Below are 23,567 nucleotides of genomic sequence, written 5' to 3'. Positions count from 1 at the left end.
TCAGAAATTAATCTTGTTCTACATTTACTGATTCAGAAGTGGCATCTAAATTAGCACTATCAAACTATCTCAGATTGAAAATAAAATAGTCAAATCAGTTGTTATCAAAATGTACTGGTAATATCAGAAAGGACTACAGTACCCAAAGAACTGCCTTATGCACATTATTTTCTTATTTCTGTCTGTTCTTTTGCCTATACTTAATGTATCTCTTCTAATATATTCCAGTATTCAAAAGCACAGGAATATAAGCCATGAGCAACTACTAAAACTGATCTACAAAAGATTTTTGACTCCTTTAAATTGTATTCATTTTGTGACAAAATTTTATAAAAGAAAAGTTTGTACTCTGCTCAAACATGACTATTAACCTCAAATACTATGAACAAATATTTATAGAACACATGTGCACCAGATTCAGTGGCTTCATATTTAAAAAACAAAGAACTGGTGACAACAAATTTAAAATCTAGGCTTCATGGAGTTTAATTCTGTCATCAACGTACATCCACACAAAAATGCCCTCAAGATAAAAATCTAGTTCTGTAAATGTTTTAGGGCAGAACAGGAAAATTATGCAAAGAATTCTAGGTAGGTAGGTAGATTCTACCAACTTTGTAACATCCAAAGCCCAAAAGGTATAAGATAATATTAAATATATAGAAAGTACTTGATAAAAATCTGTTGAACAAGTGAAATAAGACTGCCTGAAATTAAGGACTAGAGATAAAAAGAGGCAAGCCTACATGACTACACAAGGATAACTACTGAATTTCCTTAAAAACTGGTCACTTGTGTTTTATTCTTCCTTCTCAGGATTGCTTTGGCTATTATTCCTACTCCAGGCTAGAATGATAAATGTCTTTAATTCAAGTGGGCATTTTATCTTGGCTAATCAAAAATGAAGTAAGCCTCTACCCCTAGCAAATAAAGATAAGCAAATCCTCAGTATCCAATCACTATTCTTTAGGATGGGGGCACAAAAAATTTCAAGTTGCTCTTCTAGTTAATTTTAACATTTTCATCCTGAAACACCTGGTATATTTTATGGCCTTGGCTGAAAATGACACAGACATTATTTTTTTGGTAATCCAAGAAACACATTTTAGATATATTATGACCTTCACTGGCAAAACCACTTTTAATTCACTATGGTCTTTTAAAAATAGATTTGTGATGGTTAAGAAAAAATCCTCAATTCTGTCAAATCTTTTTTTTTTCCGATTACCTCATCTCAAGGAGGGTGATAAACTATGAATCATAAGACCCTTTTGCTTGCTGCTAAGAAAATCGATCACTTACATGCATTTAATAACCATTTCATTTTGTATTTTATAAATGTTTTCAATATCCCCAGTTATCACTTGCAACGTAAGTAGTGTCTCTGTAATGTAGGATTGCTTCCTCTGAAAACTAACACACGAATATAGAAAGGTAAAAAGTTACAGTGAGCAGGTTTGGGATTGGGACAACATGGGGTTCTGCCATGTGCTGCAAAGGCAAAATCTCAGAAAGAAAAACAGAAATAGAAATCTCAGCACGAAAAATAAGGACACAAGGATCTAAGTCATTTGGAAGGATACTTTAAATCAGAAGTTTATGGAAGTCAAGAAGCACTAAGTATTGTCCAATAGGAAACAAACAAACAACAACTGTAAGGTGTGTATGATTCAAAGAGATTACAATCTTTATTGTGTTAGGTCACAGAAATACACAAACATACAGATGCACACATAGGCGTGCCTCCAAATGCTTCAAACTCTATTCCAGAGGCTCTTAACTCCACTTTCCTTCTGACTTTCTCATAACAAAGATTCCTGCCCTCAGCTGCCTACTTCCTATTTTCTACATTCTTTCTCTACTTGGTATTTCACCAACCACCTTCTTCAAAACAATGTAGTTGCCCAAATATAAGATTAGGCCAAAAGATTCATTTCACTCTGGTATACATATGTTCCTCCAAATATACAGCAATTATTCTATCTACACTACACATTATCACTAAACCAAATATATTCTGAAAAAAGAAGTTTAAAAATAATCTATAATGCTATAGTAAGAAATAACTACATATAAAAATACCATACCCAAAGACATGTCTTAAATTAAATTATTACCCAAAGATAGAGATTTATGAGTATCTTCATTATGCAAAAATTTAAAAATAAATGTACTACTGCAAAATAGTGATAATGGAACTAACCTTTTAAAATCTATTGTGGCCTAATTTTACCAAAATTAAGATTTTACATAGAAGAACAATGTATATGTAACAGAAAAATAACATTACATTGGGCAGTACATTAACACTACTTGATATAAACAATACCTGACCATCAGCCTATACTTTGTTTGGTATTTAGACAATAAGAATGTACTATAATCGTGTAATCTTAATAGGCCATAAATGGGTAAAAGAACTAGATTTAATAAAAGTTGTCATTAAAATAGCAATCCAGTTACAAGTCGCTTTAAATATTTTCTGATATAGTCTGCCTAAACTCAAATTCACGTCCAAGTATGCAATGTCAAGTTATATATACTGAGTAAAAGTTTACCAAACCTTTATCTAATATCATGGATAATTATAACAACATGACCCCCAAAATAAAAATAAAAAAATTTTAAAGAAGGAAAGAAAACACCCAAAGCAGTTTCAATTTGTGGGCAAGTGATTAAGAATAAAAAAATTCTTACATGTGTATCTTTTTAGGAAAAATAAGTCTAGATTGTTTTAAACACAGACAATATGACCCTAACATATTTTTCAAAAATCCTTAATAAATAAATTTGAAAAGAAATTTTCTTATAGAGTCCAAGTGGGATAAAGTGAAGCTTTATTTATTTATACTGTTCAAAGTTAGCAATGAAGAGTAATTTTCAAGTAAAAATTGGCCACCAATTTTGTATTTAAATGTGCATACACATTATATGTAAACTATTGATATGTTTATATTAAAATAATCATTTTAAAAGCAAAAAAGGGGCCATTTTAGTAAAATAAAAATACTGCTTTTAAAAACGAATTCTAAACTTTCAAGCCTCCAATTTAATATGCTTAATAATCAAACTGTCATTCTCCTAAATTTGCAGAACACTTTCAACTGTTGACCAAGAACTTTCCACGTATTTTTTAAATGAACTACTCCTAATTTTAAGATGCATTTAGAAGGAACACAAAAAATTCCCCATGAAACACATTTTCTTATCTTTGAGAAATAGTTAACTATAGGTTTCAGCTATATCTTTCTTTTACCTAAAAATAACAGATACTTATGATGAAAAATTAGTACCAATGACTATACTTACGAATGATGAGAAAGTTACTTTTAAAATTATTTTTAGCATTTACCTATAGTTATCAAAATACTGTTCTCTACCAGCTACAATATCACTTTTACCCTTAATACTTAGGTGTCTACAATCCCAAATGTTTTACTTAAGGCACAAATATACATATTACTTTTGTACAACAAAATTATGTTTTATTAATAAGGTCAAAAAATGCCTCTTGGTTAGTATCAATTTAAGTTGGAGCTTGAGAGAAGGAAAAATGATTAGATGTTTACTACAAAATCCTTCACTTGATTTTTTTTCTTCAAGAAGCAAAAATAACGCTGACTTTTCTAGAAAAGACTGTAGAAAGGAGATAGAACCACTGACCCTCTATTTCTCTTGTTCTGTGATATAAAATATTCTGACAATTATCCTAGGCTATTAGGTTCTCAAGAAAACAAACAACTATAATAAGGGAAAGAGGCTGAGCTTTGCTAAACACAGGGTTTCCCGCCCACTCTCCCCCCAACTTTTCCCACAAAAGCAACCTTTACTAATAAAACAAAGCATCCTTTAGAAAGTAGTTCCCTATGGGATCCTATCTCTCCTTGAGTGCTTACCCCAATCTGATTTCTGGACAGCTGACCCAAAGTTTGTTGATTTTACTGATCTTCAGAAAGCCACTGACTGGCTAAAGTCTTATTGGTGAAGAGAGTCAAAAATCAGATGCCCCTGCAATACTTTACAGAATGAGGAGTTGGACAACACAGTTACGTTTGGCTGCACTGTGGTGAAACATATGAGGCATCTTCTTTTTGTCGTCAATTAGCCACGTTTGGGCTGAGTAGTTCTATTACATCTTCAAAAACTGAGCTCCAGTTCTTGATGGAGATAGAGGAAGGTCATTGAGGAGGTGGTTCAGCTCAAGATCTAAGTGAAAAATCTGTCTTTTGATTCAGTCCTGCTTGTGGATAGAAGTCATCTTCTGGATGGAAGAGGGAGTGAGATGACCTAGGGTCTTGAATTGGTGGATCTGCAGGAACAGAAACTAAATACAGTGGAGACCTCTTAACTGAGTAACACCACGAGATGGATTTCCTGACAATGTGTCAATATAAGCTAAATACAAAGATAAAACATGTGCACTGGAACTGATCATGCATTTGTTTTTCCAGATATCAAATGCATCTGCACCATTCTATGAATATATTTGTCTTCCCAATAACTAATTATAAAACAATTTCTGGAAAAGCTACCAATATTAGGGGAGAAAAAGACCCATTCAAACAAAAATCTATATACTTTGCTTGTGAGTGCCATACCCTCACTTTAAAAACTTAGTTCTTCCTTCAAATGACTTTTTCTCCACATACACAAACTATCCATACAGTGTCAGTACTAACAATTATCAAATTTTGAGTTGGATCTATGAGGCTTTTTTATCTCCTAGAAAAATGGAATTCAAATACATGTAAGTTACTAAATTGAGACTTGAATAATCTACCTGCTCATAAATTCTAAGACTTGCATTAACTAAACTAAGTACTACTTATCAAAGAAGAGTATATACCATGAAGTCAGGCAATCTTTAAATGTGAGTAGTAGCCACCTTAAATTTCCCTCCAACTTTCATGTGAAAAAAACTAAGAAAGCCCACAACCAGATTATAGTGGATCTAGCTTTAAATTTTTCTACATATGAACAAGAATTTTGATGAATATTTGATTACTTGCTTCCACTTATAATTTGAGTATGTAAATTTACTGTATATACTCTCATAGTTATTACCAAGGGTCAGCAAACCATCTGGATTACCAGTGGGTCAAATCCAAACCATCACTGATTTTTGTAAATTAAGTTTTGTAAATAAAGTTTTACAGCCACACTTATTCAATTATGTGCTGGCTATGGCTATTTTCAAGCTACAGTGGCAGAAAAAGTAGTTGCAACAGAGACTGCAAACCCAAAAATGGTAACGTTTAGCCCTTTATAGGAAAAAGTTTGCCAGCCCGATATAGATGATTACTAAAACATATGTAAAACAACTTACACTTTAAATTGCTTTGAAAGGAAGAGAAATAACAAATACAATTAAAATTAGATAGAGGTCGACCATAACAAACTTACCACAAAAGAAAGCAAAGTAAGTCCCAAGAGGACACTTTATCAGGCCCTGATTCAGATGAACAATTTGATCCCACCTTAACATTACCATTTTATTTTTGAAAGTATATACATAAATGCTATGGAATGGACGTATTCAAGAGTACATAGATAAATGCTATGGAACTGTTCAATGAAAAATGGTTAATTTTATGTTGTGAATTTCACCTCAATAAATTATTTTTTAAAGAGTATATACAGTATTTTACAGGTTTCTATCTTTAAGTGGGCCACATTATATTGTAGTGGTTAAATATGTAAGTTACATCTTACCTAATAATGTGGTTTCTCCAAAATCTCTTAGATCATCTCAGACCCTTGTGTATATTTCTTCTTTGCCAGTAGATGGAGACAACACCACTGAAAGTTTAAAAGACATCATTCCCTGTTTAAAGGGAGCTTGTTGGTCTGAAAACTGGGGGAACCCTAACCCAAGATTTCTTCAAAGTTATTTTTTAAAAAGCAGACGGAATGGTTATGCCAAAACCAGAAATCCAAAGGAATGTACCCAATATTAACTATGGACATCCTCAAAAATTTACTGAAAAGCCACTATAAACTCAGTACATGATGTACTAATCATAATATTACAACGCAATCACCTCTATAACTTGCAAGACTAAAACTTCTGCTCACTGCTCCTGATTTAGGCTAGATCATTGTTTCTCAGTTTCAGAAAGTGTATCTCAATATATAAGGAAAAGAGTTGTTTTAATTTTAGAGAGGTAGATGCAGTACATATACGGCTTTCATACTAGTCATATGAAACTGCTAGAAGACTTTTGTTCAAAGTAAGACAGCTATCCAGATTCAAATGAAAATAATAAGAACTTTATGAAGAAGAGAATTAAAGCAGAAATGGTGGAAGTGCTAAGAAAAAAGTCAATTTTATGGTCACACTGAAATGAAATGCTCATGAATCAAACTCACCTACGTTCCAAGTTCCTTATTTCACTATTTAAAATTACATAAACAAAACCATTTGCAAGAAATACACTGCAAATCTCAAAGCTTAAGAGGTCATCTCAAAATAATTATTTATTTGTATTTTTCAAGTAACAGCTTTCCTTTCCAAATCCAAAGCCTGAAAGCCATTGTTTTTAAGTGCGATTTTGAACAAAAAACAAGGTTACCAAGTTAAAATGAGAGAACTAAGACACTGCTAAACTATTTTTTTGCCACAAGACTCCTGTCCTTGAAGTGACTAAACTAGAACAACCTATTTGGCAGAAAATGTCTTTTTAAGAAAAAAATTTACCTTAAACCAAATAATATCCAGTTAAAAAGTCATACAAAAGTCTTAAAAATGCCTTATTTTTAAGATATATTTTGCTCATTGTCTGATTATGTATCAGAACTCAAGCCAGTTTATATAAAAGGAAGTGAATATGGTATTCAGATATTACCATACGTGCAATACCTAAGTTAAACTAGAACTGACAACTACTAAAATAAATCCTCTTATGACTTATTACAAAATAAGTAAGTAGATCCTGAACCACAAACTCTATTTAACTCTGAAATTTTATGATTCCCAGGAGATAATAACTACCATGCGCCAAGAAAACTATATCCACATTATAACTGCCTATTAAGAGCACATAAACAACCATTAAAACCCTTAATCATCCACATGTTAAATGTTCTGTGGCTTTACTTAGTTAATTCTTGGGTTGGCTTCCTCTTGACAACCAACTTCTTGACCCTTTCCCAATCCTACAACAACTGGTTTGTATAGAGGGAATGCTAGTTAAATCACCACCACCACCACCACAAAAGGCACTTAGCAATTTTCGAAGTGTGTTCATATATATTAATTCAAATTTTATGATAGGATAATCTCAAACATAAAGAACTATGGCCAATATAAAAAATTCATAGTGAAATTTAAATACTAGTATTTTGCACTGTTATATGCCCATCAACACAGATGAGGGAGAAATGCTTTTACCTAAAATTTTTAAGTAAAGCAAAAGCTAGAAAAGTGTACTGAAATTCTACGATTAGTATAAAGCAGATCTACCAAACCACAATCTACAGACCATATATACTACAAAAGGAAATAAAAATGACCAACAAGGAAATGAGTTTTCTTTATACTAATCAGATTTTGGAAGAAAAATAAACAAAAAAACAAAAAACAAAAAACACCAGGCATAACCTGGCAATTTCTTCTTGGGAATCTGTCAGTGCTCCTGCCTCCACCTGCTGGCAAACAGATTATGAAACTAGCAGAGATCACTGGGTAAAAAAAGTTCACATTTTTTTGGAAACAAATTAATGTTGCTTTATATAATTATTTAGCATGATGTTTGTTAATAAATCATTAACATACTGGTGAAATCCATTAGAAAAAACACATTAAACTTCACAAAAAAATTATAAAAGATTTCTTTGTTCAGAATGTTATCTAAAGGCCAAAAATCAAGTTAAAAAAATTTTTTTAATTACCTGATAAATGACATCTTGGAAAAGAACTGGAAAAGTAAGTGCTGCATCTTCTAGCTCATTTAGACTACAGTGTACTAGTGTTTCATCCTTAAAATAAAAAGCACATATTGAATGAACCAAGATATTAAATTTCAAATATAGGTATTCATGATCACCAAAAACATTTATTAAAATACCATTCATATGTGGAATTTTACATTTACCATACATTACTGTGTATGGGATAGAATTCTCTAAGTCACTGGTACTCAAGTGTGTCTCTAGACCAGCAAAGCAGAATCAGCATCATCTAGGAAGTAGTTAGAATACAAATTCCCCAACTCCACTTCTGATCATTCAGAAACTGAGCTGAAAGTGAAAGGAGGAGCTCAGAAATCTATGTTTTTTTAATAAGCCCTTCAGGTGACTCCAATGCATGCTCAAATTTGAGAACCACTGCTCCAAGTTCTGCAGCTGCCAGTTTTGTTAAGTAAAATACATTTTTTTTAACATTTAGCAAATGAAAGTTTAGAATCTACTTAAAAAACACATATACCTGAATAGAATTTAGAAGTATGCAAGGGATTATACTAAGTAGATAGGGAGACCGAGAATATCAATAGAGGAGTGTTTAAAGGTAAGGGGAATGAAAATTACATCATTTGTTTAAATAACAGGAGATGGTATGGCATTGTTGGGATGTAAACACTTTGCTTGTGCTTCTATTACAAGCATATCTACCTTTTCCCTTATAGGGGAGTTAACTGTTTACCACTCTCCTGCCTTTTTCAATAAATTAAGAACTCTTTTAAAGGGCTGAGATTATGTTTTACTTATGGCTTTATTTTCAGAGTTCCTAAACAGCACATATTCAATAATTGTTAAATAAATAAAATAAAATAAAACATATATATTCTATTCATAAAGCTCTTTATCCTTAAGTCTTTAAAAAAGAATTTTATTTTAGAAAAGATGTTTTACTACCTGTTGAATATGTTTCATAGACATAATAAACATTGTTAACTAAAGTAGCAGTCAATGAAGATTTGTCACCTGTGCTTACCAAAACCTGTTTTCTCACTGAGGATCATTCAATCTCAGATAGGTGCAACTATTTATATTTCTCAAATCCTGAATGGTTAAAAAACAGGTTTCCATTTGTAGTAAATGACACTTTCCTTTTTTTTAAGTAAAGCTATAAATAATTAACTCCAAAAGTTGCTCAATGCATTCAAGATGAATTAAAATGAAACAGAAATGTTCATACCGTGTGAGTCTACATCTTATTAGGAGGAGTGCTTCTTTTAACCTAAAGTTAAACTCTGGGGAGGCAAAGAGCAAAAAAGTACTCTAGATATGCCTCATTTTCTTCTAATAGCATATCAGACTACATATTTCGAGGTATTCTCTTAGCACCTTAAAAACAGATATTCTTTTCTAAACCAGTCATAACTAATTCTAATACTTCTTCATTGACAGCCTAACTACATTTTGATCATTCTTTATTCACTTCTATAAAATCGTTCATTTATGCCCAGCCAATTCTCATCTTTCCTTCTCCATTTATCTTCTACATTGGATTAAAATTTTTATGGCTAAACTTGCTATCATGACCACATTAACTTCTAACATAAAAATCTAGCAAAATTTTTTTCAGTATCTCCACTAACTTGCAAATCAAATCTAAACTACTCATAATCAGCTCCGGAATTTTTCTTCTCCTTTGTACTTATCCTCTAATAAATATCTTAAATACTTAGGACTTCTGGATATCTGTCTCAATCTCTCTCTGGGTAGGCAAGACCTCTCAAAACAGAACTATACATGCTAGTTAAAATTTAAAAATAGTATGCTTTTCCTCAAGTTAATTTTTTTGAGAACAAAACCACATCTCCAATTATAAGGTACCAGTAACAAAAGCTAAGTCATACAATGTTTTCCAATACTGTATAATAATCAGTCTTCAAAGCTCTTCTGGAACCCTAAAATATAAGTGTTTAAGTCACACCAAGAGAACATATTAAAGGTTGCATTAGTTAGCATTAAGAGATCATGCTTTTGAAAGTCTTTTTAATAAAAAGTTACTGGAATTAGATAATATGCAAAAGTAAGAACAGGGTAAGGGGTATGGTCTTGCATAAGGTTAACTCACTGATACCTAGATTATATTTGGTCCTTCAGGGAAACATGATCCTGATCAAAAGAAAAAGGTGACATCTAGGTATGAAATAAAATTAGATTTTATTGGGAGATTAAAAAAAAAAATCACAAAGGTTTCAGTATAGGGGGAAGATTTAATTCAATACAAAAATAAAAGCCCAATTTATTTTCAAAGGGTACCTGACACAAGCCTGAACTCAGGACACTGGCATTAGAATATGCTTAAATAAAAACTAAGATATGTTTATAGTAAATGTGTAAGGCTATTCATTCCGGTATTTTGGACTAACATTTTAAAAAAGGAATTTAACTCCTTTATTTTCTCTACCTTTACAAATAATAAACTTACCAGGTCTAAAACTAGGGAGAATTCTGGTGTGCTTCTTGTTTTCAGTGGAAGAGCAGGTTTCCTATTTAGTTGTTCTTCTGTCAGTGGTGGAACATGTTTGATGAAATAATAGCTATAAATCAAATTTTAAGAAAATTTCAACATTTCTACACTTTATAAATATAAAACACTACTAAATTCAGCCCATCTTTACATATTTAATTAAATAATGTGTATTTAACTTAGTAAACTAAACTTTTAAAACATGTAAATAAAACTGATAATCTACAGATTAGTATTTCAGTAACTCAAAGTAATACCTACATGTCACATGCCCTTTACAATGTACCATTCAGCCACTCCTCCACACATGTACTTTCATTCTGTTCAAAGAGAGAAAGATACACAACAAAAACAAAACTCACGGGTCAAATACTTCCCAGTCTTCTTCGTAGGTGGCCTCTGCATGGGCTGATGAATAACCACTATCTGGAGTTACTGGTGCTATTTAACAAAGTGAAAAATAAAATGTTACTTCTAGTCACTTAATGCTTCCATGAAGTAGGTATTTTAACTGCTTTTATACAAGATATTCCTGAAATCTTGTATATTTTAAAGATAAGCCAAATAATCTTTAAACAGTATTTAAATGCAAATTTATTAGCATATAGATCTAACTCCAGATCTAATGGAAAAAAATTACCATTACTGACAAAATGGCCAGATAGATCATAGCTTGCAGAATTAAAATCCCTAACAGCTAACAGAAAATTGACTACTTATTACTAGATAAACACACTCCACAAAAATTCAGCTTCTAACTGGATACTGTTTATGTGTATAACCATAAAAATATGGTGATTTTATAGCAGTAATACTTCACAAAGTGTCTTATACATATAGGCAGTCAATTATGTGTGCTGACAATAGACCCAAAGGTAGTTTTTTAACCTGAGACCCAAGAACAGTTGTTAAGAGGTCCATGAGTACCTTGAACACTTAGGAAAAAATGTTATGTACTTTTTTGCAGGAATCTCAAGGCTATTCATTAAAAAGTTAAATTTTGCTCTATATAGAAACCACTGCTTTAGAAGACCCATTATTTTACTTCTAATTTATAGGCAACTTAAAAGTAATCAAGAAGCAATTCTATATTCCACAATATATTTCATTCTATGTTTGAGCTATCAATTGGTAGAGCTTTATAAATTATGCTGGGAATTTTCTAAGATAATAATTATAACTTAAATTCAAGGAGAGGACAAAAGTTACAAGCTAAACAGGTTGTTTCAGAGATAAAAGACTAGAGTCTAAATGTTTGTATCCTCTGAAAATTTATACATAGAAACGTGATGGTATTATGTGACGGTATTAGAGGTAGAGCCTTTGGGAGGTCATGAGGTTATTAGGTCATAGGGTGAAACCCTCATGAATGAGATTAGTGTCCTTATAAAAGAGACCCTAGAGAGCTCACAGAGCTTCTGCCACATGAAGACACAGAACACAGCTATGAACCAGAAAGCAGGCCTTCACCAAATAATGAATCTGCAGGCATTCTGATCTTGGATTTCCCAGCCTCCTGAACTTTGAGAAACAAATTTCTGTTTTTTATATGCCACCTAACATATGGTAGTTTGTAAGGACTAAGATACTGGAACTCAATAAAAACTGCTGTAATCTGACTATAGGAATAGAATATTGGTAGATAATAGTCTTTCAGGACAAAAACTAACCTTTTTGCTATCGTCATGTACTAATACCTCCTGAAACAGAGTCAATAGAGTCTGTATGTTCAATGAATGACAACAAATGTAAAGCAGAATTGTTCATTTCTAACAACTTTATGCCCATAATGGCTCATTAGCATAAAGGAATAATGGAAAAACTTATCTTCCAGTCACTTTTGTTTCAAATTCCTATTAACTTCAGAGAAAGGGGAAAAGAAAGTAGTATCTGAGTGCCTTCATGCTAAGTATTTTTCATATTTCATCTCATTTATCCTTCAAAATACTGAATTATTACTACCATTTTAAAGGTAAGAAAACTCTCAGAGAGCTTAAAGAAGTTGTTCAAATTCACACAGCTAAGTAAATGGCAGAATCAGTCTCATTTCTTATTCTCTGGCTACATTCTTGAAGTTAAGGTGAAGTATTACTTTTGTCACTCATACTCATCTTTTTTTAAGATCAGCAGAAATTTTACTTCTATCCTCTCATGATCCTCCTAATCAGAGTAACTGCAATGTGCCACCTCATCATTTTGTTCATTTATTTGTAACAGCACTCACCACACTGTACAGAAATTTTTGTGTAGACTTGACCTATCAATTAAATCATGTACTCTTGAGGGTCAAGAAGCATTATCTTGTCTTTATAAACAGTACCCATTACAAAAAACATGTGTTCAGTAAATGTTAGGGGAATAAATGAATGGTTGAGACAACTGGAATAAATCTTATGTTTTCCCTCTGGAAACCATCCCTTCTCCATCTTCACAATTGTCAGAAAAAAATAAATATCGAAGTTTATACAGCAGCACAAAAATACAGAACAGAAAGCCAAGAGCCCTGGACTTAGTCTATACCATTCACTAACTTAATACTGGGCAAAGCAATCAGCATAGAATGACAGGTCCTCAGTAGGTTCATTTGCAAGTTTTATCCACTCACAAACTATATGCATAATCCATACTGATTTGCTTGGTAGATTCAATGTTTAATATTATAGATATTAATCTTTTATCTGACCAATTAAAAATACATTTTTCCTCTATTATGCTGCTTCTCCATATTGGCATTACTGGGTTGCATTGTATAGAAGTTTTTCAATTGTATGCATTTTTCTTTAAATGTTTTCTGCTGTTTCAATGATTTTTTAAACTTTCCCCTTAAATTCAAGAGAAGAACATCATTCTACTTCCTTATAACAAACTATACTCTTAACAAATGCCTATGTACTAAGCTCTTTCTGACTGGATTTGGGGAGAAAGTTTTATTTCCAATTTTAATTTTCTTAACTTCAAGGAAGAAACACTTAGTATTTAATTCACCTATTTAAGAAAAAATATGAAATACAGTATTTTTATAAATGATTCATGAAGATGCATAAGAAAAGGAATCTTCTTCACCTGTAAGAGGTGGGATATCAGGATTAACTGTTCCTTCTTCTTCTAAACCATTATTTATTGTTGGCCTCACTTGAACTGATTGATTTGAGTAAGCTGCTCCATTAGTTGATGTAGTAGTACTGGTAGTGATCTCATCCACCTGTTCCATATCAAGTTGTTTTACTATCTCTTCAGCTTCCACAGCCTGTCCTGGGGAATCGGATCCTGATGTTCCTGAAATCATGATTTAGTGTACTCACAATCATCATTTTTAAAAAAGAGACCAGGGGAAAGAACAGATGTTGTTTAAGGCTACAAACGTACAAGTAGTAAATGAACCCTAGAGATCTAAGGTACAGTACAGTGAACACAGACAACAATACTCTATTATAATCCTTAAACTTGCTAAAAGATAGAACTTAGTTATTATTTTTAGAACTTAATTTTTCCAACCACTATTTAAAGAAGGGATAATTATTTAAGGTGATAGAGGTGTTAATCGTCACTACAATGGCAATCACATTACAATATGTAAGTGTATCAAATCATACTGTATAACCTAAATTTATACAATGTCAGATATATTTCTATTAGAAATTAAAATTAAAAACTCATCAATATTGAGAAAAACTAAATGTAACAGAAACAAAGCCAAGGATACCACTGTTTAATGAGTCTCTTCCAGACATTTCAAACAATGAGGAATAAATACTATTATAAGCTAGAGTAGTATTTGTGAAAAGTTTTTAAACTTTTTAAGAGTGTTCAAATAGTTTAGAAACTTAAGAGTCAGAAAAGTCATAACCTAGAACTTTATTTTTTGATATAATTGATATATATATATATATAACATATGTTTCAGATGTACATACTGATTTAATACATTATATACTGAATATGATTACCAACCCAGCATTAGCTAACACCTCTATCTGGCCATATAATTGTCATTTGTTTTTCCTAGTGAGAACATTTAAGATCTAGTCTTCTAGCAACTTTGAAGTATCTAATATGGTACTGTTGCCTACAGAACATATTTTCATTAAAGCAAGTATCATGTGTAATTGCCTACTATGTGCTAGGCACTATATATGAATGAATGAATGATTGATACATATATACTTGAATGAATTTTATTTACATATTTATTATCCTCAAAACAGCTCCTGATCTTTCCAGTACTAAGCATCCTAGCCACCGTGGTAATTTTCTGTTTTTAAACCAGAAGTATTTATCTAAGAATGAGCTAATCATTCCCCAATAATGTGAATCTTTTATTCAGAGACAAGAATACTTTCTCTGTAACAAAATTTCATCTCAATAACAAAGACTGAAGTTAATTTCCTCATTATACTCAGCCATCACCTAGATGACTCTGCTGCCCAATTATTCTTCCACTATGGAATGACCCAAGTCTTTCCATTTCTTTACTAAATCCTTCAAATGTCATTTTCAACAAAATCACCTCTCAACTTTTTCACCAAATACTCCTTCTCGCTCACTGCTTTAAATTTAACATCTTTCCAAAAAACATCTCTTTCCTGATACACTTCCCTCAGAGCTCTTTATTCTCCCATACTCAATGTACTAACAGAAACAGAATTCATTTATCTCTGTTGCTGCTACCTAATCATTGGTTTACTAGTGTGGCTCCTTTAAGACTGATGTTGCCTGACTATGTAATTCTGCGCTTATGCCCTCTGCTGTCATCTACCATCTATTGCATCTTCTCTCAAGCACAGAGGAATTTAACAATGAGCTACCAGTTTACAACTCTATTAAACGTCTCTCCAGTTATTACAGGTGATGTCAATGATTGAAACCTAAAATTCAAATATCCCTACCACAACCTCCTAATCTTCTAATTATCTATTTCATACTCATATTACATTTGACCATGTTTGGTAAAGTCCTGTCTCTTTTATTCCAAACACATCCCTCAGTGGCTTCTTCACCACCCTTCTCATCTACAGATGTTAGACTTCATGGTATATCACTTAAACCACTTTCAAACCAGCAGCCTCAGTGTCCTTACTCCCTTGTCTTTCCACTCTCATCCATCATAAAAGGATGAAGCTCAAATCTTACCATGTTTGTTTTAATATGACTTCTTTATAATTCTCTTATCTTATTCCCTTCCAGTCCAATCAACTCCAACACTCCAACTGTGACAATGTAATTTCAGTTTCTCAAATACACTATGCCTTTGCTTACACAGCTCCTTCTACCTGGAATGCCCTTTATCACCTTTCAAGATTCAGCTTTTCTATGAACCCTTTTGTAAGCTGCCACCCAGAATACAGGACACTCCATTCTTTGAATACGCCACTGTCCCAATAATAAACCTCTACATATGTACCTACAAAAATTTATTATGCTTATTTATATATCTCTCCCTCTTATAAAATGTATGCTTCTTGAGGTCAGAAGCATAATGGACCATCTTATCCATTAATCAGATTTGAATTTCCAGTGACTAACATACAATGGCTGGAATACAGCAGATGCTCAACATTTGCTGAGTCAACTGAAATCTTCAAATCACATATATAAGTATAATTATCCACTCAAATATTAAGAGGGTTAAGAATTTAAAGACTGGTCCAAGGTAACGTGGCTCAACAGTGGCAGAGCTGCAATTTCAAAACAAGTTTATCTAACTCCAAAGTTAGATTCTTTTTACACTACACCAACATTTCCAAAGATTGCTCTATGGGACACTAGTTCTGTAAGGTATTAACAGATGTTCCACAAAAAAGGGCTCTTGGTCTAATATGTCTAGGAAATAGTGGGTTAAATGAAGTTAGCAGTAGTTTTTGTTTTGCTTTTACTCTCGGATTTTACAGTCCTTTAATGTACTAATATGCGTTATTTTTGTCCCTCAGGCCATCTTTATTTTACAGTGCACCATTCTACCTTTTAAAAATTATACTATTACCCAGAAATATAATTTAAATCAGAATTTAAATAATAAATTTAAATAAAGGTAACAAGGATTTAACGGCTATTTTCCATGTGCCCCATACTAGTAGAAGCAAAAAATAAAGACCCTCAATGATCTCTTACCCTCAAGTAAGAGAAACTAAAATTATGTATGAAATTAGGTATTAATCATCAGAAAAGATAAGACACTAGCTAAATCTTGAATGAAGGCAATTTTGAGTCTTTTGCAAAGGCACTACACAGTGAAAACCTTCAATTCATTTGAATTTAGGTAATTTTACTGTTTATCTAAATGAAAGTTCCCTGTGGGGGCAAGGAGGAAGAGAATCAAACAAATAATAAAAACAAACTGTAACAAACAATGACCTAGTTTCAGCTCACTTAAAATATTCAACAAATTCCACTTTACTGATCCAGAATACTGAAAATGCTTCTGGATTCTCTCTTGTTCTCACTTGAAGGATTACAGAAATCATCATAACACAAAAAATAAAACTTTCCTGCCTGCCCAAAATTCATCATCTAGCTTTTCTAATAGTGAAAGCAGAGTTCATTCACTTCCAATAGAATTAAACATAATCTATATTTATTTCAGTCACTTAAAAAAAATGCCTTTTGGAAGCTGAGTATTTTCAATGAGGCTGAAAACTAACATAAGATATTAACAAAATACCGAGTAAAATCAAATATATCTTTTAAAAGTCTAAGAAAATCATTAATTTTTTTAACTGAATTTATGGCTAATGGTTTATACTTACCATTTTTATTTGCTGGTGAAAAAAAGTTGAAGACAGGAGAAAATATGGTCCCCAACAATGTAGTCCTTGGAGGACTGCCAGAGGAAGGATTATCTTCTAATTTTCCATTTTGTTTTACATGTTGATTTGTCATTTCATAACTACCAGCTTCTAAGACAAAAATAGAAGAAGTTGTGATCCACAAAACATGACTTTCAGAAATGTGTTCTAAGCCATTCATTATAAAAATAACTCTTTCCCTCAAAATACTTCATGAGAACTAATACTGAAGTTAGGAAAACTTATTATTTAAAAGAAATCCTGAGGTAAATCACTTGTACATCCAACAAATTTAGCTATAATGCTTTATAAATGCTATAATTCACTGAACTTTTTCCAAGTAGATTTTTTATATCTACTTTGAAAATTTGTAATTATACAGATTGCAAGGCTTCAAATCAATACAATGTAACAGAAAACAAACTAGTAAAGCAAGGAAGTTACAGTATCATAAACACAAATGCAAGATTTTTTCTTGGTTTATTTACATTTTGGGATACTGCCTACTTCATAAAACCTACTACCCATGCTATTTCTACACTAAATAAATAGAAGCAACATAGCTCTATTTAAGAAGATCACTATGTATAGAAGGCAGTGTCAAAAGTTACTTATGGATATTGAGGCCCCATTTCAGGGTAGTGAGGAAAAATAGCCAATTTTTAAAGATTTTTCTAGTCAATAAAACATTTTCATAGGTCTTTAGAAAATATAAAATAAAAATAAATTCTAATAAATATTTTGATTAACACCCTTGCCCCTCCACAACTTTACCTATTATCTTACTACATTTCTTTCCTTCTTTGCTATAGCTCTTTTAACTTATCACTTTTCTCCCTGATGGTCAATTTTAACAACAGAAATACATCACAGCATTGAGGGGAAGATGTAAAAAATATTATTGCTGTTGTGTCTAAAATAGCATTGGTTAAAGGCAGTAGTACTGCATGCTACAGTGTCACTCTTAGAACTTCCCCTGACTGTCCTTGTTTTTCTTTTTGACTTTAAGGAACTTCTCAGCAATACAGTAAGATTTGGACCTAGAAAAGGGTTTAGCAGAAGCAACACTATTGACTTTGGGGCTGGGTAACTCTTTACTGTGGGACGCTGCCCTGTATATTTTAACATGTTTAGTAGCATCCCTGACCTCCACCTGCTAGATGCTAGTAGCAGCTCCTCCACAGGCAGAGATGACTAAAAACGTCGCCAGACACTGACAAATGTACCATGAGGGAAAAAGCCACACCTAGCTAAAAACTACTGGCCTGAGTGATCCAAGCCCCCTCTGAGCTCTGAAATTCTCTAATACGAAACAAATTCTTTTATGCATTTCAGACAAATTAGGTCACAATTATTAATGCCTTAAGAAATGAGTTCATTAGATGTAAAAATGTTGCTCCATACACATTTTCATGCTAAATAGAATAAACCTAAGTGCTCTGCCTCTCCCCTCTTATTTTCACTCATCAAAGTAGATTTATATTAGGAGGGTAAATTTTTATTTCACTTCATGCTACTAATATTTAATACAATAGAAATCACAAAAATAAGGCAGGAATTGCTCAGGGTAGATTTTTAAAAACAGACAAGAAATATGTCAGATGAGATCTCTACTTACACCTAATAAAACAGTATCTAAATATTAACAAACCTCCATTTACTTGACTTTTCCGTCTTACTCGAGATATCTGTTTGTTAGGCTTTTCTCCTGCTCTTGGTGTTGATGTGATCAAATTATTATCTATATCACATTCAATTCTACTCCGTTTTGCAGGATTTTCTCTCTCTTCCTTAAGATATAAGAGGAAAAAACATTCATTCAGCACAGGCATTCTACCTTACAGGTTACGCTTTTAAAAATACAGAATGCGTTGATGATGGGAGGAGTCTAGTAACCATAATGTTGCTCATGTAATTGTAGATTGATGATACAAAAAAAAAAACCAGAATATAACATGACCCCCATGTTCACTGTAGCATTATTTATAACAGTCAAGATATGAAAACAACCTAAGTGTCCATCAATGGATGAATGGATAAAGAAAATAAAAAAAACACACACACACACAATGGGATATTATTCAGCCATAAAAAAGAATGAAATCTTGCTGCTTGCAATGACATGAATAATCCTTGAGGGCATTATGCTAAGTGAAATAAATCAGAGACACTACATGGTCTCACTTAGACATGGAATCTAAAAACAAACAGAAAACTAAAGTCAAAGATACAGTGAGTAGACTGCTGGTTGCCAGAGTGGCAGGTGGGCAAAATGAGTGAGGGGAGTCAAAAGGACCAAAATTCCAGCTACAAAATAATTAAGTCACTGGGATGTAATATACAGCAAGGTGACCATAGCTAATAGTACTGTACTAATACTTGAATGTTTCTAAGAGAGTAAATCTTAGAAGTTCTTATCACAAGAAAAAAATTTAACTATGTATGGAAACAGATATTAACTAGACTTAACTTACGGTGATCATTTTACTCACAAATATCATATCATTATGTTGTACATATGAAACTTATATAGTGTTGTATGTCAATTGTACCTCAAAAAAAAGATAAAATATGTTGTAATATACTTTTCCTGATTTTCATATCCAGGAGAAACAAAATAGAATTAATGCACAACAGAAAACACAGGAAAAATCTGCCAGCGTCCTAAGAGTGTTTATTAACACAATTGTAGTACACAAATATAACTGGCATTGTCACAGTTCAGATCCTTTCCCCAGGGTCCATTCAATTTTTTATGCTTTTGAAATATTGTACAATGTGCTCTGAATTTTCAGCAATTTTCCCCTATTCTTAAAATTGTACAAAAGAATAGAGGTTATTTCCTTGAAAACTCAGTAAGCGAACCCAACTGGAATTTATTATTTAAAAAAATAGAGCCTGCCACTGTCACACTCCCAATGCCAACCTCAATTCTTCAAATGCTCAAATTAACACTAAGGAGTTAACTCCTTAACAAAGGTTTCTATTAATTTCCCTATATGGGGCAAATTCACATGACCAGTTTACACTATTTCTGCAATATTATTGACTAAAATGGTACACTACAAGCAATAGCCTGACTTACTTTTCTGCATTTGTACATCTATTTTCTTCATTTGTAATTTCTCTAGTCATCTACCACATGAATGACTGATTTTCTTACATTACTGTAACATTGACCTTTCCTTCCTGTTTTTAATGAGGCTACCTAAAATATTTTGATACAGGTTAGAGTTTTAAATCTATATTATATATAATTTATACATATAATCAACATGCTTATTCAACAGGCATAACTTATCTATTTGTACTGAATATTTCTATTTGATGTTTTTACACCACAGCAAGTAATCATACTACCAAGCATTTTCTAAAGGTTGAACTTTAACCTGTTATTTCTGAAACAAACCTTGGTATTGTAAATAGCCAAAGTTACAATTCCCTGTTTGGATCAAAATAGAACTGCAAATAACATTCAATACAGAATTTTGCTTTTTCTTGGCAGTTTCTCTAATTTTTGGTAGCTCTATCAAAACGTGTCATCATAGCACAAAAGATGTCTCAGTGATCCACAACAAACTTCCTCATATTTTCATTGTTTATCATTGTCCTGCATTTTAAAATGATGAGCAGGAAGGCTCATATCCTGAACATGGAATATTTATTACCAGAAAATAAAAGAGCTCTCTTTATTTAAAAAAGTCCTTCAAAAACAGAAATATTGCCATAAAGCCTTAACTACACTAAGTTTCAGCATCCTCCTGAACTCTTAATACATCTGCTGTAACATAAATACATATGTGCCTGAAAACCTCGGTTGCAACACTAAAAACAACAAGGCTTATGGAAAAAAATGGGTCGAGGAGGGTAAAAAGTGATACACTGGGGCATATCGTCAGTGTGACTATAACTCTAACCATAGCACTAACAAAAACAATGACCAGAAACTCCAGAGGTAACTTGGACATGCCATACTCCAGGAGGCTAACACCAGCTGCAATGCTACCTGAGGGCTTAATAAAAAGTATCAAAAACAGAGAAGTAGAAACAAGGATGTATGGAAGATGAGAAGTGGAGCTTTAGGCCAGTACGGCAGCTAATATAGACACAAAAGGACATGCAAAGTGCCACATTAAGAGTCCCTGCTAGACCACGATGTACCTCTCTAGGAGGGAATTCTCACTGCAGATATCATTTTCAATTAAAAACTGTGTGTATGTGTGTTTGTGTGAGTGTTGGGGGTAGAGGAGGTGGGTGGTAATGCTTCTGCCCCAGTAGCAGCTGAGCTAGAATTTTTTTACTTTCTTGATGAAGGATAAAATTTAACTCCCATTATTCAGGATCCCCCAATCAGTTCAGGAAAAGTTATGTATAAATCAACAAATCATCCATGTTATTTCTCTGTCTACCAACACGGTACAAGCTAAGGAGTACTGTGGAAGTTTCACATACTATAGTAGAACAGACTATATACTGTAGCCAAATGAGAATACATTAAAATATTTCAGTGTATATCTCAAAGAGGAAGAATAAGCTACTAAGACCAAGGTTAAACTTCTGCTGTCACTGACAATAAAATCCTACTCTTCAGAATACTGTACTCAAATGTCCAATGATGTTACAATTATGAAAGACAATTCAACATCCAATTCTAGTCTCTCTTGAACATTCAACTATATAATTTGGGGACATTTCAGACATGGTATGATTAAGAGGAACTAGGAAAAACAAGATAGTATATTACTGTACAGGTTGTTTTTATTTTTTACTTACTTTTTTAGTATTTATTTTTTATTCTGGTATCGATACACAATCACAAGAGCAACAATGTGGTTACTAGATTCCCATTATCAAGTCCCACCACATACCCTATTTTACTCACTGTCCATCAGCACAGTAAGATGCTCTATCTTCTCTGTGCTACACTGCCTTCCCCGTCACTCCCCCTACATTATGTGTGCTAATCATAATGCCCCTTAGTCCCCTTATCCCTCCCTAAACCCCACCACCCCCAGTCCCTTTCCCTTTGGTAACTGTTAGTCCATTCTTGGGTTCTGTGATTCTGCTGCTGTTTTGTTCCTTCAGTTTTTGCTTTGTTGTTATACTCCACAAATGAGTGAAATCATTTAGTACTTGTCTTTCTCTGCCTGGTTTATTTCACTGAGCATAAATACCCTCTAGCTCCATCCACATTGTTGAAAAAGGTGGGATTTCTTTTCTTCTTATGGCTGAATAATACTCCATTCTGTATATGTAACACATCTTCTTTATCCATTCATCTATTGATGGAAACTTAGGTTGCTGCCATTTCTTGGCTATTGTAAATAGTGCTGTGACAAACATAGGGGTGCATATGTCTTTTTGAATCTGTGATCCTGCATTCTTAGGGTAAATTCCTAGGACTGGAATTCCTGGGGCAAATGGAATTTCTACTTTGAGTTTTTTGAGGAACCTCCACATAGCTTTCCACAATGGCTGAACTAATTTACATTCCCACCAACTGTGTAGGAGGGTTCCCCTTTCTCCACACCCTTGTGAGCATTTGTTGTTCTGTGTCTTTTGGATGTTGGCCATCCTGACACAGGTGTGAGGTGATAGCTCACTGTAGCTTTAATTTGTATTTCTCTGATGATTAGCGATGTGGAGCATCTTTTCATGTGCCTGTTGGCCATATGAATTTCTTCTTTGGAAAAGAGTCTGTTCAGATCCTGTACCCATTTTTTAATTGGATTATTTGCTTTTTGTTTGCTGAAGCATGTGAGCTCTTTATATATTTTGGATGTCAGCCCCTTATCAGAAATGTCATTTATGAATATATTCACCCATACTGTAGGATGATTTTTGTTCTACTGATGCTGTCCTTTGCTGTACAGAAGCTTTTTACTTTGATGTAGTCCCATGAGTTCATTTTTGCTTTTGTTTCCCCTACGCAGGGAGATATGCTCATGAAAAAGTTGCTCATGTTTATATTCAAAAGATTTTTGTCTGTATTTTCTGCTAAGAGTTTTATGACTTAGATTCAGGTCTTTGATCCATTTCTAGTTTACTTTTGTATATGGAGTTAGGCAATAATTCAGGTTCATTCTCTTACACGCAGCTGCCCAGTTTTACCAACACCAGCTGTTGAAGAGGCTGTCATTTCCCCATTGTATATCCATGGCTCCTTTATTGCATATTAATTTACCATATATACTTGGGTTAACATCTGGACTCTCTTAACTCTGTTCCACTGGTCTAATGGTCTGTTCTTGTGCTAGTATCAAATTGTCTTGATTACAGTGGCTTTGTATTAGAGCTTAAAGTTCAGAAGCATAATCACCCCACTTTATTCTTCCTTCTCAGGATTGCTTTGGCTATTTGGGGTC

General features: G+C 33.0%; 1 protein-coding gene across 3 annotated transcripts in view; it reads right to left on the bottom strand.

Annotated features, from left to right (window-relative positions):
- Nucleotides 1-23,567, bottom strand: part of CTDSPL2 (CTD small phosphatase like 2) — an 82,640-nt gene that overhangs the window by 12,141 nt on the left and 46,932 nt on the right. For 2 of the 3 annotated variants that reach the window (XM_036905386.2, XM_036905385.2), the window contains exons 3-8: nucleotides 18,854-18,992; nucleotides 17,164-17,313; nucleotides 13,484-13,696; nucleotides 10,783-10,861; nucleotides 10,379-10,490; nucleotides 7,891-7,977 (exon numbers count right to left, since the gene is read on the bottom strand). In XM_036905386.2, the coding sequence (XP_036761281.1) occupies nucleotides 7,891-7,977; nucleotides 10,379-10,490; nucleotides 10,783-10,861; nucleotides 13,484-13,696; nucleotides 17,164-17,313; nucleotides 18,854-18,992 (780 nt within the window). The remainder of the gene's footprint in view (nucleotides 1-7,890; nucleotides 7,978-10,378; nucleotides 10,491-10,782; nucleotides 10,862-13,483; nucleotides 13,697-17,163; nucleotides 17,314-18,853; nucleotides 18,993-23,567) is intronic. The other variant, XM_036905387.2, reaches the window with a different exon arrangement.

The sequence above is a fragment of the Manis pentadactyla genome, chromosome 11 (assembly GCF_030020395.1).
Source record: "Manis pentadactyla isolate mManPen7 chromosome 11, mManPen7.hap1, whole genome shotgun sequence".
Taxonomy (NCBI): Eukaryota; Metazoa; Chordata; class Mammalia; order Pholidota; family Manidae; genus Manis; species Manis pentadactyla.
Note: the sequence above shows the minus strand (reverse complement) of the source record. Positions and strands in the feature narration are given on the sequence as shown.